The 14,033-nt window shown below is 37.5% G+C and overlaps 1 protein-coding gene across 1 annotated transcript in view; it reads left to right on the forward strand.

Moving 5' to 3' along the window:
* The first annotated feature begins 3,576 nt into the window (after positions 1–3,576).
* Positions 3,577–14,033, forward strand: part of LOC127617729 (tetratricopeptide repeat protein 7A-like) — a 51,937-nt gene continuing 41,480 nt past the window's right edge. The window contains exons 1-6 of the mRNA XM_052089808.1: positions 3,577–3,729; positions 6,629–6,792; positions 7,120–7,288; positions 9,921–10,051; positions 10,307–10,431; positions 13,047–13,125. Of these exons, the coding sequence (XP_051945768.1) occupies positions 3,600–3,729; positions 6,629–6,792; positions 7,120–7,288; positions 9,921–10,051; positions 10,307–10,431; positions 13,047–13,125 (798 nt within the window). The 5' untranslated portion in view covers positions 3,577–3,599. The remainder of the gene's footprint in view (positions 3,730–6,628; positions 6,793–7,119; positions 7,289–9,920; positions 10,052–10,306; positions 10,432–13,046; positions 13,126–14,033) is intronic.

Genomic DNA, 14,033 nt, shown 5'->3' on the forward strand with positions numbered 1-14,033 from the left:
TAGCGGCTAAATATGTGCTAGCTATTCACAACGCCAGAGACAGCTAATTCTCTAGAATGACCCAATGTATTTATTTATCCATCTATTTACAATGCTACATGTGACATGATTTATACATATATGTTTTGTTTGTTTGTCTGTTTGTTTTATTATTTATATATAATATGTTGATGCTTTGGCAACATTGTGTTACACAGTCATGCTAATAAAGCAAATTTGAAATTGAAATTGAAATTGAGAGAGAGAGAGAGAGAGAATGTCCTGTTAAATGCGTATTTTATTTTCTATTATACCTTATATATAGGCTAATTATCTTTATTGTTATTTGTTACTATTTTATCATTATTATTTGTCTTGTCATTATCTGTTTTGTGTATTAATGCTTTGGCAATATTGTATGTAAACACGATCATGCCAATAAAGTACTTTTAAATTGAAATTGAAAATTGAGAGAGAGAGAGAGAGACTTTTGTGTATTATGTCATGCCAATAAAGCAAATTGAATAGAGAGAGAGAGAGAGAGAGAGAGAGAGAGAGAGAGAGAGAGAGAGAGAGAGAGAGAGAGAGAGGGGGTCTCGTTCACTGTGCGCAGCTGCATGACAAGTCTCTGCAGAGAAAATGAGAAGGCCACGTCTATTTTCAGTTTATATTGCGTTCTGGATGTCGTAGAAATGTGACTCTTAGCATAACCTTGTGCGTAGGCTACTGTCTCCCAGCAACTGTAGCATATTTTGTACTCTATGTAGTAGTTTAAATTATGTAGATTGTTTTTATTTGACTTTATGAATTGTTAATAGCTAAATTATTTTTACATCTGCGTTGGAAAATAAGTATGCCTACATTTCACAAGTTACTTAATAATAGCTGCATTTAAAGGCATTCTAAGCAATGTAAAATAAATCAGTTTCTGTGATGCCCCCTTAAAAAAAAAAGAAAAAAAAAAAAAGAGAGAGAATAAGCTTTCAAATGCGATTTGTTTTTAGTCGTCCACAAGATGGCACCAGTTTATTGCAGATCAGGACCTGAACATGTGTCCGAAGCTCATTTTATTAACATTTGCATGCTCTGGCAGGTGTTTGCATCGAATTTAGCCGATATTTTTAAATAAATAGACTTCTTGTGGGTCTCTATCCAGACAATATGATGTAGGCAGCTCGCTCTCTTGATCTGATCATTCAATTACAACAAGCCCTGCAAATAGTTAACAAGCTTTAATTGGTTAAATAGATTTAGTCATCTAGCAGTTGAGGGATTTCAGGGAAATGGGGCGTAGTGCTCAAGGACAAGGCTTTGTTTGAGAATAAAGACCATTTAAAGTGCATTAGTAGATTTTTTCCACTCGTGACCCACATTACCTTGGAATTCTTGGTTTAGGTTCATTTATTGTTAGTTCGTGTCAGTTCTTAAGGATGTTACATTACTCATTTTTAATATTAAACTGGATTAGTGCATGAAGAAATTTACAAATACCATGATTAAAAGTGGTGTTAAAAATATTGTTAATATTTAATTTTAATTAATTGTGTAATGTTAATGTATACACCCGACACAACCTTATGAGTTTAAAAACATTTAACATTTAATAACATAACATTCACATTTAATAAAAATGAATCAAACAATACTTCCATGGATAGACCACCTAAATGTAAATATTACTCTGAGTCTCAACTGCTAAATGAACTTTTCTTCACTAAATAGTAGAAAACTTCTCTTTTTGTTCTCTTTCAATGGCTCTTTTTGTCTTCACTGGTGCTTGTCAGTACAAATATCACTCCATGTTGCTATAATTTGCTATCATTATAGGGCTTAATTGAACTTTTTCTTGGTTCAAACAGTGCATTTGTGAGGTTGTTTCTTACAACACTAACATCAGGATATTTAAAACAGGACAATTGTTTATTTTATTTCTTCATTATTCTTAATAATGTTTGTCACGAATTGAGAGGCTCAGGACCCAAAAGCAGAGTAAAAAATAATGGTTTATTTAATACAAGAACTAAAACACAAAATCTAACTCCCACGAGGGGGGAAAATAAACATAAACAACAATGGAAATATAATCCAGGCTGAGGCAGGTAAAACAAGAATCAGGACCGACCTGAGCGAGGTAGGGATGGGAATAATATGGACCAAAAAATTTGCCCGACTGGAAACAAGATGAACTGACACTGGACATTGCTCATATACATGTTCATTGTTTAATTGCATAATTTGTACTATTTACAAGTATTTACATTGATTTGTTGAACACGAGCTAAAACAGGTACTGTCTCTTTAAGAAACACGACATTTCTGTAAAAAGCGTCTGTAACGCCTGTTTCACACATACTCCGTTTGCAGTGCGTATGCGGTGCGTATTTCTTTCCGTACCCATGTTAACAGGTTAGAGCTTTTACACTGCACGCGGATGCAGTCCGTCGATCCGTTCCAGTTGCGGTGCGTATACAGCAGTGCAGCGATCGTTTACGCACAGAGTCTATTTTTGCTGCGCTGCACCGCACTGAATTAAAGTGGCAGCGCATTGTTCACATTAAAATAGACATAGATTGTCAAGAAACTGTAATCATTTCATCATATACGCATAATTTCAGTTAATGTGTTCTACAGTTACTAAATTACAGGGTCAAGAAAAACAAAAAAGAATGATTATAGTCCCAAAAGTTGCAAAATGCCATCCTATATGATTTTTTACCCTAAATAAAGACAGAGTGAACGCAAATGCGTCTCATTCTTCTCCTTCTTAGCAACAGATATAGCGCGATAGCTTTTCTTCAACTCGAACTACATGTAAAACAAAGAATCACAATGATTAAAATGAATTTTCATACTGTTTCAATGCCTTAAACAATCTCAAATTTAATTACACATTAATACACAATTCCTTACACATTTTTGATTTTGTGGCACACAGAAACTGCGGATCAGTAGCGCACTGCAAACGCAACATATGTGAAAGCACTATAGCGCGTGCTGCTCCTGTACCGTATACGCACCGCACACGGAGTATGTGTGAAACGGGCGTAAATGAGCGTCTGTTAACAAGAGAGACTCCGCTTTACATCGTCCATGCTATGAGTGATCAGAATAAAATTTTATAATTTTTTTTTATCAACAACTGACTGTAAAGATCAGAAATGGTATTAAAAGCGACATTTTTTAATGACAACATGGTTCCCCAGTACTGAAAATAACATGGAATATTACAAAACTCATGGAAATAAATACAATAATAAAGACGTACTGGTAGTGGTGAATATAAATTGTTTTTAGTTATTCTCAACTTCAAGATACATGTATCACTTTGTGTAAAACCTCAATGAAACCTCATCCGGTCATTGCAAACGACATGAAAAGTCAGTGGAGAGGTAATATGGAAATTAATCTGTCAGAATATGTGTGGTAACCCTAAATGCATCTTGATGTATTTTCAATGCCATACGGGTGCTAAAAAAGGAAGTTAATATTAAAAATGTAACTTAATTATCAATGCCGTAATTGAAATGGGTTTCTTCGTGTGTAATAACTCTGCACATGCTCAGTGTGTTTTCCGTTGTCAGTCGGCTGTCACTCTGCTGGTGTCGGTGGAGTTCGGCGGGATGTCATCGCGTCTCTCCTTCTCTCAGTACCGTTTAGAGGCGGAGGTCGAGCGCTGCCGTGCCGAGTGTCAGTGGGACAAAATCCCGTCTTTAGTGGAGCAGCTCACTGCCGCGCGAGTGCACGAGGATGGTAAGTGCGCGTGCCACAAAACAGAGGTAGAAGAGACCCAGATGAGTGTGTGCGTGTGTGTGAGTGTGTGTTGTGGATTGCACCTTTCTGTTAAACTCTGGTCGTATGTTTTCTAGTGTGAACGGATAACTACCACAAAACTCTTCTTTATCTTTGGGTGTAAATTAATACAGCTAAGTCAATAGAGGCTTCTACTGGACTTAAATAATAGAGTCATCATTTACTTACCCTCCTGTCTTTCCTTCCATCCATTTATTATTATTTTTTAGTCCGTGGAAAGGGGCGTTCACATAGATGGTGACAAAGTGATCAGATGTCATTCATTTTCAGTGATTTGCTGTGACATGAGTGACAGTGATGTTGGTGGTCATTGCACAAATGAGAAATGGCTACTACCAATGAGAATACAGACAGTCTGTACACATGCACAGATATAACTGAACTACTGAGGTTTGTCAAGCTACAGTCTTTTTGCTCTATTTTAGTGACTGTGCTAAGCGCAGTGCTATGCACTTCGACTGTATGCTATGTCTTATCCAATTTTCATTTTAAATTTGAGTACTAATTCTAAGGGAAATTTTTGTGCCAGCGCAAGTGGGCGTGGGAATGTTTGCACTATCTGTGGGTGTATGCACAGAAACTGTGGGTGTATTGTATGTTAATGTAGTGACTCAAAGAGCAATTTGCTATTTTCCGGAAAAATGTTTTTTCTGTAGCACGTATTTTTTCAGTGCAAAGTCTAAACTCAGTTCCTGCATTTGCAGTTTGGAGATTCCACCAGCTGGTGGTAATACATTTCATGTCTATACTCAAAAATCTAATTATGTCCCTGATAATCACAGTTGTAGCCATTTTATGAAACAAACATTTATGAGACATGACACAATGCCTAATTGAGTTTTTGAAGGAAGGACAGCAGAAGTGGCCTTTGAAGCATTTGAGCAATGATCGCAACAACTTTGCAAAAACAGACCATTGCGATTTCTGTCGGACTAAACATGACATTTTAAAAAGAAGAACTATTCTTGTTTTAGTTTAAACTTTTAAAATGTGTGTAAATGTACTGACTGATACAACACAACTGGAAACTGTCAAATAGAAACGCACACCAGAAGTCAACTGCATGGAGACATGGCATCCTGCAGCTAAGAAACTAAAAAGGAGATGTTTAGAAGAATGTCCAGTCTGCTCCTTTTCATAAAGCTAAAGTGGATGGTGACCAGTGGCTGTCAAGCTCCAAAAAGACTAAAAAGCCATAAGAGTAGTTCATTTGAATTAAGTGCATTATATTTCAAGTCTTCTGAAACCATGCAGTAGCTTTGTGTGAGGAACAGAGTGATATTTAAGTCGTTATTCACTGAAAATCTTGCGCACCAGTTTTGAATGTGCTCATGCGTGAATTAGATTTGAGAGCTAGCTGCAGGCAGCATCATTTTCAAAAGATTTCAATGTAAAAATATTTCTTCCTCACAAAAAGTTCTTGTATGGCTTCAGAAAACTTGGAATATAATGCACAAGTTGTTTGGACTACTTTTATGGTGCTTTTTTTGGCCTTTTTGGATCTTGGCAGCCCCTGGTCACTAATTGCTATCGTTGTATGTACAAGAGCAGCTTGGACATCAGTAATGGCCGAATTTCCTTTTTGGGCAAGCTCTTCTTTTAAGACTGAGTGTGAAACACCCATTCTCTCTCTCTTTCTCAGTCTCATATAGAGTGCTCACTTTGCTAAAGTCGACAATGGTAAGGTGTCATACTGCTTAAACTCTGTCCAATTGTACTGTTGTTATATCAACACATGGCCCTTCCACCAATGTCCAAATCTGATCTCTGACCCAGCGAGTCTGGTTTTGCCACCGCAAGCATTCAGACAGTAATTTCCTTGTGGGAAACAAATTCTGTATTACATATTAAAAGTGTTGCATTTTGTCAAATTAAATTTTGCATTTTGTTGACTTTTCAATGTCTTACAGCAAGGACTTGAAGTCAGCCTGGTTTGTTGAGTCTTTCATGAAAAGGAAAATGTCAGTCACAGATCTGACATAATACAAGTCTGGATTCAGTAGGGAGTTAGAGGGTGGACCAAACAGGAAGTACCTCATCCACAGTGTTTATACAAAATATGCATGAAGGCAAAGAGAGCATTTTTGAAGCACCTCCCAGAAGGACTGTAAATTTGAGTCAGAACTGTGATGGCATGTTTATCAGAACATGCCATTCTGCCATGATAAGGTCCAATATTGGATGAAACATGACGGCATGATAAAATAATCACATCTACACTGCAGTTCTGCTGTTCTGTACATGATGCTATTCTTTGCCCTTAAAGGTGCTGCAAGCGATTTCATTCATGGAAAAGTGTGTAAAAAATGTTCCTACTCCCTTAAAGATATTAATGAAATAAGTGTCCTGAGATATTTCACCTGTCTCTGTGACAGCCGTTGACTTTGTAAACAGCAAACAAAAATGTGTCTGCGGACCATGGACATTGACGTATTTCACCTGTCAATCATTTTGCTCGTTCTCATAGTGTTGTCTTTGAAGCGGAGCATTGAAGCCATGATTTATAATGTTTGTCAGTTGAGGGCGCTATTGTGCCACTGTTGAAATTTGACAGCCACAAGATAAAAAAATGCTGCTCTTTTGCTTGGGTTTTGGTCTCAAAATGATCTTTGGTGGGCGGGATTTTGGAATGAGGGGTGTGGCTAATTAAACTGCTCAGTCACGTGAAAGATTCAGAACACTAAAATCTCTTACAGCACCTATAAAGGTGAAGAATGTCCTTTCTCTGTCACTAGCAGCACCAAATGGAATTGTAAAAATAATAAAAAAATAAATGATAATATATTTAAGCAGCTTTCCTTTCAACATTTACACTGGTTCACTCTTTCTCTATCTGTAGATGATTTCAGGACACTGTTGCTGGCTGAAGCTCTGTTGGAAGAATGTCTGCTGGAGAACATGACACTGCTGAAGAATTTTACTCTTTTGACTGAACATTCACATCCCAAACTAGCCCGAGCCAAAGCTCACCTCGACAGCATCCTGTGCAAGGGACGTCTGGAGGTTTGGGACAGTACCTAAGTCTCTGTGTTTCTTGTGTAAATGATCTCTTATGGATCTCAAGCTGTTAAAGTCAGTGTTGTGAACAACTGAATTTCCACATTATAAATGAATGCAATTGTCGCAGCATTAAGCAGGCTGATATTTTTGTATTCCCTTTATCAACTGCCATATCAACCAGCACAACATAAACAAAAAATCACCACAAGTTTATTGATCCTTGATTTCACAGGAGAGAGTAAAAATGGATTGTTGACTGTAGTGCATGACATGTACAGTATACATTTATTCTTTATTCTATACATTTAATGTTTTCCACTCTTTCTGTAGCCACACTACCTGAATGAAGCTCTGCTCCTGTTGGCTAAAGTGCACTATGTGCAGGGACGCTACAGGGATGCGCAGGGCATGTGTGCCAGAGCGGGTGTTGATGATTTTACACGCCAAGAGCAGCCTCTATATCAGCTGCGCATGCTAGCAGAGGCTTTTGTCATCAAAGGTATGTACTTGTAGCTCATTAATCTGGACTGATTATTGCATAATTACATGTTGACAGTGTAATAAAGCATATTTTATGTGACGTATGATTTTTACGCCTAGCTTCCTGTAAAATGACATCAATGACACAAGCTGTTTAAAATTTTGCCAACACTAGTCATATGTAAAATGGAAAAAATGCAAGGTCTTTTCAATATTATCAGGTGCATTGGATCTTAATCAGAATCAGAGATGCAAAACCGGTAACCAGGAAGTTTATTTGGAATTTAAATTTAAGGTTCAGTCCATCATGCTGAAATTATATGAAGTTTAAAACCAAGTTTGCCTTATATGGTCAGGGTTTGTGTATTTATTTATACAGTTATTAAGTCATTTCCTTACAGCCTTTAAAAGAACAACATCTTGTAGTTATTAATATCTGCTGTTGCAGAAAAGTGTGTGTGTGGGCACGAGGTTGTTTTCCTGAGAAAAATATGGCCTAAAGGTCATAATTTTTCACATTGGTCACGTCATTGTCTACTGGGAAGCGTCTATATATATCTCGCCCATAATCTCTTTAACTGTAGTTATGAGATTTTTTTTCCATTCAAACTTCCTTGTTGTTTTTCATGTTTTTAAATAATTTTCTTTTATTTATTAATATAAATTACATTTTATTTGTCCACTTTGTAAACAACACAATCCAAATTTGTGTGCTGTCAAATGACAACAAATGAACTAACATAACTAACAAATAATGCATATTTACAGATTTGTTACCAAAGCTAATTTTGCAACAATGTTATATGTAATTATGAATTTGTTATACAATTTCTGGAACTGAAACCCAAGTATCTATCTGTCTGTCTGTCCGTCTGTCTGTCTCTATATATCTATACATCTTTCTGTCAGTCTCTCAGTCTGTCTGTTTGTCTATCTATCTATATATTTGTCTGTCCGTCTCTGTCTATCTATACATCTGTCTGTCTGTCTGTCTGTCTGTCTGTCTCTATATATCTATACATCCTTCTGTCGGTCTCTCAGTCTGTCTGTCTGTTTGTCTATCTGTCTATCTGTATATCTGTCTGTACGTCTCTGTCTATCTATACATCTGTCTGTCTATCTATCTATATATTTGTCTGTCCATCTCTGTCTATACATCTGTCTGTCTGTCTGTCCATCCATCCATCTGTCTGTCTCTATATATCTATACATCTTTCTGTCATTCTCTCAGTCTGTTTGTCTGTTTGTCTATCTGTCTGTCTATCTATCTATATATGTGTCTGTCCGTCTGTATCTATCTATACACCTGTCTGTCTTTCTGTCAGTCTCTCAGTCTGTCTGTCTGTCTGTCTGTCTGTCTGTATATTTGTCTGTCTGTCTGTTTTATTGGTTTATGTAATCTGAGGAAAATTACACAAGTGGAGTTTTGGGAAAAAATGTAAGGAAGGTTTATGCACAAACCTTTTATGGTAAAATGTTCTCTGAGGTAAAAGCTGTAATTGTATGCACAAGTTGTGATCGCTAAAAAGGTGAAGATTTGATGTCTCAATGATTTGACAGTGTCTTTTAATTCAATATCTCATGTCAATTAAATTAGTGAGGGTCAGGAAATCTTTCTTACAGTTTGACTTGACCATGTGCTATGTTGCAGCTCCAATGTTAAAGGCAATTTTGACTTGCATTTGTCGCTTACTTAGAGATTATTATGGACCAGGTCGAATTTCTTCAAAATTGTATAGATAAGGAACTATTCTCAGAAGTTATAGAGTGGAAAAGCTGTCCTTACTGCATAGTTCCCCATTTTCAGTTCTGCTCTGTTCAGTTCCTCAAACAACTAGGGAGTTCTGGGTAAAGTAAACACAATCTGAAATGACAAAGGACATCAGCCAAATGTCAGTGTTGTGGTTATTTGCATCATTCAGTTCTTTTACCGATGCACGGTCCAGAAAGCAACAGGTCAAGCTTGCTAAGATATTATATTGTTTAATTTGACTTCTATTCCATCCTGTTGACCAAGGATAAATGGGAAAATCCCTCTAATGTTATTTACAAGACCTGTTTCCATGTCTGTCTGTGTGTCTGATCAACTTTTTGTTTCAGATATTTCTCAAGGATTGTTTTCGTCTCATTTAAAAGTATGAGTTGCACCATACAGTATAAATTAACAATTGACACTGTACCCAGAACAGACATTCTGCATTTTCCTTCTGTTCCAAAATTTTGTTGACTAAAAAGTTAGCACAGACAGAATTCCCTCAAACTCAGTCTGCAGAATTCCGTTAAACATGGGATAATCTGTTAAACAGATTTGAGGGTTTTGCACTTTTATTTAAAAACAATTCAGCTATCCAAAATACATCATTTAAATACAATGCAAGGGGTTGGGGATACATGTAAGAGATCTGGGCCTATCAATGAGCTATATAATGCTAATAAGCAAAATTACTCACTCTGCTGATAAGTTACATTTCTAATTAAGTCTAATAAATTATTAGAGCAGTTGTACTGTAATTGGGGGAGAGTGGTGCATTGATCTGTTTGTTTTGCAGAGCTTGGTGAAACTACATTTCATTCTCTTCTGTACACTTGTTGTCCCGAATAACAATAATGTGAACGTTGGTATGATAGTCTTGTTCTCTATAAACGTCTAGGTTTGTCTTTGGACCATCAGCCTATGTCTGGTACGTCCCGTGTTAGACTGTCTGAGAGAGATGAAGAGTGCCTGACCTGTTACCTCATGGCCTGTGATGCTGGGCTGTTGTACCTTCAAGAGCTAGACAAGGTGTGTGTGTGTGTGTGTGTGTGTGTGTGTGTGTGTGTGTGAAGCAGAGTACCTTACACCCCCAAACCTGTGGTAATACCACTCTAACACATGCCCTAAAGTTGCTTATTACTTTTATACAACAGGAAGATGATAAACGTTCTCAGATTGGTACGCTGAAACATTCTATAAAAAAATATTAAAGAGTCTAACTTGTAAGCTCTTTCAGGTTGCCATTACATCTCACTGTGTGCATGTGTTTGTCCACTTTGCTAGACTGTATGCACAACAAATTCCAAAACAGCTAAAAGCGGTTCATCAGTCCCTCCCTTTGAATTGGATCCAGGCTACTTCCTGCAGGCAGCTCTGCAGAGTGCATACTTGTCACTCCTACACAAGGGGTAAGCTTTCATGTTACGGATCAGACTGATTACCCACAAATTATCTTTGCTTCTGTGTTTTTATTATGCTAGGTACTAATGCAACCATGCATACACAATATTCGTAGCACAGGTTCAGGTAACCCATTTGTGGGCTGCACTTGAACACACTGCTGGTATTCTGATGTCAACACAACCAGTGTTCAGTGTTGGTGTGCCAATATTTCCAGCAGGTGTCAGTGTTTCAACAGAGGTGATATTAGATGAGCTCTTATTTTGTTTGAATATGGTAAAAACACCAGGGGTCTCTAGTTATGAGTTACTCTGATTTTGGCAATGTTTGAATTATACACAATATTGTTATGACACCTTTACACAATATTGTATTAAAAATGCAAAATAACCTTTTTTGTTTTCAGAGACACAGATGCCACTCACTTAAAGGGATCCCCAAAAATGAAAATTCTCTCATCATTTGCTCACCCTCTTGCCATCCCAGATGTGAATGACTTTATTACTTCTGCAGAACACAATTGAAGATTTATAGAAGAATTTCTCAACTCTTTAGGTCCTCACATTGCAAGTAAATGGTAACTAAAACTTTGAAGCTCCAAAAAGGACATAAAAGCAGCAGGTTAAATATATATATTCAGAAGTGATATGATACACTCACCTAAAGGATTATTAGGAACACCTGTTCAATTTCTCATTAATGCAATTATCTAATCAACCAATCACATGGCAGTTGCTTCAATGCATTTAGGGGTGTGGTCCTGGTCAAGACAATCTCCTGAACTCCAAACTGAATGTCAGAATGGGAAAGAAAGGTGATTTAAGCAATTTTGAGCTTGGCATGGTTGTTGGTGCCAGACGGGCAGGTCTGAGTATTTCACAATCTGCTCAGTTACTGGGATTTTCACGCACAACCATTTCTAGGGTTTACAAAGAATGGTGTGAAAAGGGAAAAACATCCAGTATGCGGCAGTCCTGTGGGCTGAAAATGCCTTGTTGATGCTAGAGGTCAGAGGAGAATGGGCCGACTGATTCAAGCTGATAGAAGAGCAACTTTGCCTGAAATAACCACTGCTACAACCGAGGTATGCAGCAAAGCATTTGTGAAGCCACAACACGCACAACCTTGAGGCGGATGGGCTACAACAGCAGAAGATCCCACCGGTACCACTCATCTCCACTACAAATAGGAAAAAGAGGCTACAATTTGCAAGAGCTCACCAAAATTGGACAGTTGAAGACTGGAAAAATGTTGCCTGGTCTGATGAGTCTCTATTTCTGTTGAGACATTCAGATAGTAGAGTCAGAATTTGGCGTAAACAGAATGAGAACATGGATCCATCATGCCTTGTTACCACTGTGCAGGCTGGTGGTGGTGGTGTAATGGTGTGGGGGATGTTTTCTTGGCACACTTTAGGCCCCTTAGTGCCAATTGGGCATCGCTTAAATGCCACGGCCTACCTGAGCATTGTTTCTGACCATGTCCATCCCTTTATGGCCACCATGTACCCATCCTCTGATGGCTACTTCCAGCAGGATAATGCACCATGTCACAAAGCTCGAATCATTTCAAATTGGTTTCTTGAACATGACAATGAGTTCACTGTACTAAAATGGCCCCCACAGTCACCAGATCTCAACCCAATAGAGCATCTTTGGGATGTGGTGGAACGGAGCTTCGTGCCCTGGATGTGCATCCCACAAATCTCCATCAACTGCAAGATGCTATCCTATCAATATGGGCCAACATTTCTAAAGAATGCTTTCAGCACCTTGTTGAATCAATGCCACGTAGAATTAAGGCAGTTCTGAAGGCGAAAGGGGGTCAAACACAGTATTAGTATGGTGTTCCTAATAATCCTGTAGGTGAGTGTATGTGTGGGTGAGAAACAGATTAATATTTAAGTCCTTTTTAACTATAAATGTCCACGTTTTTGGCGATTCGCATTTTGTGAATATCGACACCTACTGGACAGAGATTTTGTAGTAAAAATTAAATAAATGTTGATTTGTTTCTCATAAAACCTATAATAGTTCTTCAGAAGGCATGGATTTAATCACTGGAGTTGGATGGATTTCTTTTATGCTGCCTTTATGTGCTTTTTTTTAGCTTCAAAGTTCTGGTCACCATTCACTTGCATTGACCAACAAAGCTGAAATATTCTTCTAAAAATCTTTTTGTTTGTGTTCTGCAGAAGAAAGTCATTCACATCTGGGATGGCATGAGGGTGAGTAACTGACTAGGGAATTGTAATTTTATTAAACATGCACCATCACGACGTTACGTGACAGCAATATAACGTACCACTAGTTGAACTGTTTTATTTTTGCGTAATGTGTACTGTTAAAAAAAAAGATGGCAGTAAGCAGTCTGGGCAATAAGCAGTAAGCTGGTATTCCATTCCAAACACTGCAAGAATGTTTGTCAGAATACATCATCCTCCTTCACTTCCTTTTGTGTCACTTCATAATAATTGACATAGTTGTTCATGCTCTCTTGTGACATCAGCCATAATAAGTATCTTGTTCATCTGTCATGTCTTTCAACATATCTTTAATTTTTTGTCCCACAAGAATGTTTCCTCCCACAATCACTTCTGCTCATCTGTGTGTGTGTGTGTTAGTCACTTGGCCCAGGGTACACACCAGCTTCGGCGGGTCATGAGGGTTGTGGAGAGTTGGGGGTCTCAAACATTTCGTAAGGTGAGAGCTGACAAAGTCACGTGGTGGAAAACCTTTAGGATTCTTCTTTTTACACCTAAATTGCCTTTTTCAACCTACCTTAAAGGGGTTCATATCCATAATGTTTTTTATAATTTTTTCTATTAGTTTTTTGTGACCATTATCCATCCTCTTTTTGACCGTATGAATTAAACATGCAATTTTTTTTTGTTTTTTTTTGTTTTTGCATCTGTGCCTTTAAAAGTTGTAAATGCCCTCTTTGCAAGTGAAAAGAGAAAAGGTGCAGTCACACTAGACTTTAAGCACTTTCTGTAAAATTACTTTGAACCCCAACATGATAAGAAGTCACACTTTAGGGATTCTAATTGTAAAAAATTTGAAATAACAAATAATAATAATGCGTTCAAAATGTTGAATTATTTACTCCACTTTCCTGCAACACTGCAAACCATGCAGTTTGTATTCTTTGTAAGCCAACAGGTTAATCTGTGCTATTAGAGTTTTTATTGGGCAAATGTCTTTTTCTCCCTACGAATTCATTGGTCAGAGTTCACCAAATTTAAACTTTTGTATGCTGTGGAAAAACTAATTCATAGTCTAGTGTGAGCACACCTTAAACAGTACTCGCCAGGTTGCAGGTTCAGGATAGATTTGATCTGCATCATCTATCAATGACAGGCTCTTTTGCAAAGTCAGCATTACATTTTGAGATGATCAGAAAACAATCTGAGCTGAAAATGTGTCCCACAAACTGTTAAGTTCAGACTGCAATGATCAGGGATTTGTTAGTGTTATACAAAGCCGCAAGTAAGCAAACATCCAGTAAAAGCAGATTGTTTGATAAATAGTTTTTCTTATTGACAGTTTAATTCCGACTAGAATAACAATATTGTACTTCCTCTGTATTCCCTGGCGAGCCAACTTTTTTA

This window comes from Xyrauchen texanus, chromosome 24, assembly GCF_025860055.1.
Source record: "Xyrauchen texanus isolate HMW12.3.18 chromosome 24, RBS_HiC_50CHRs, whole genome shotgun sequence".
NCBI lineage: Eukaryota > Metazoa > Chordata > Actinopteri > Cypriniformes > Catostomidae > Xyrauchen > Xyrauchen texanus.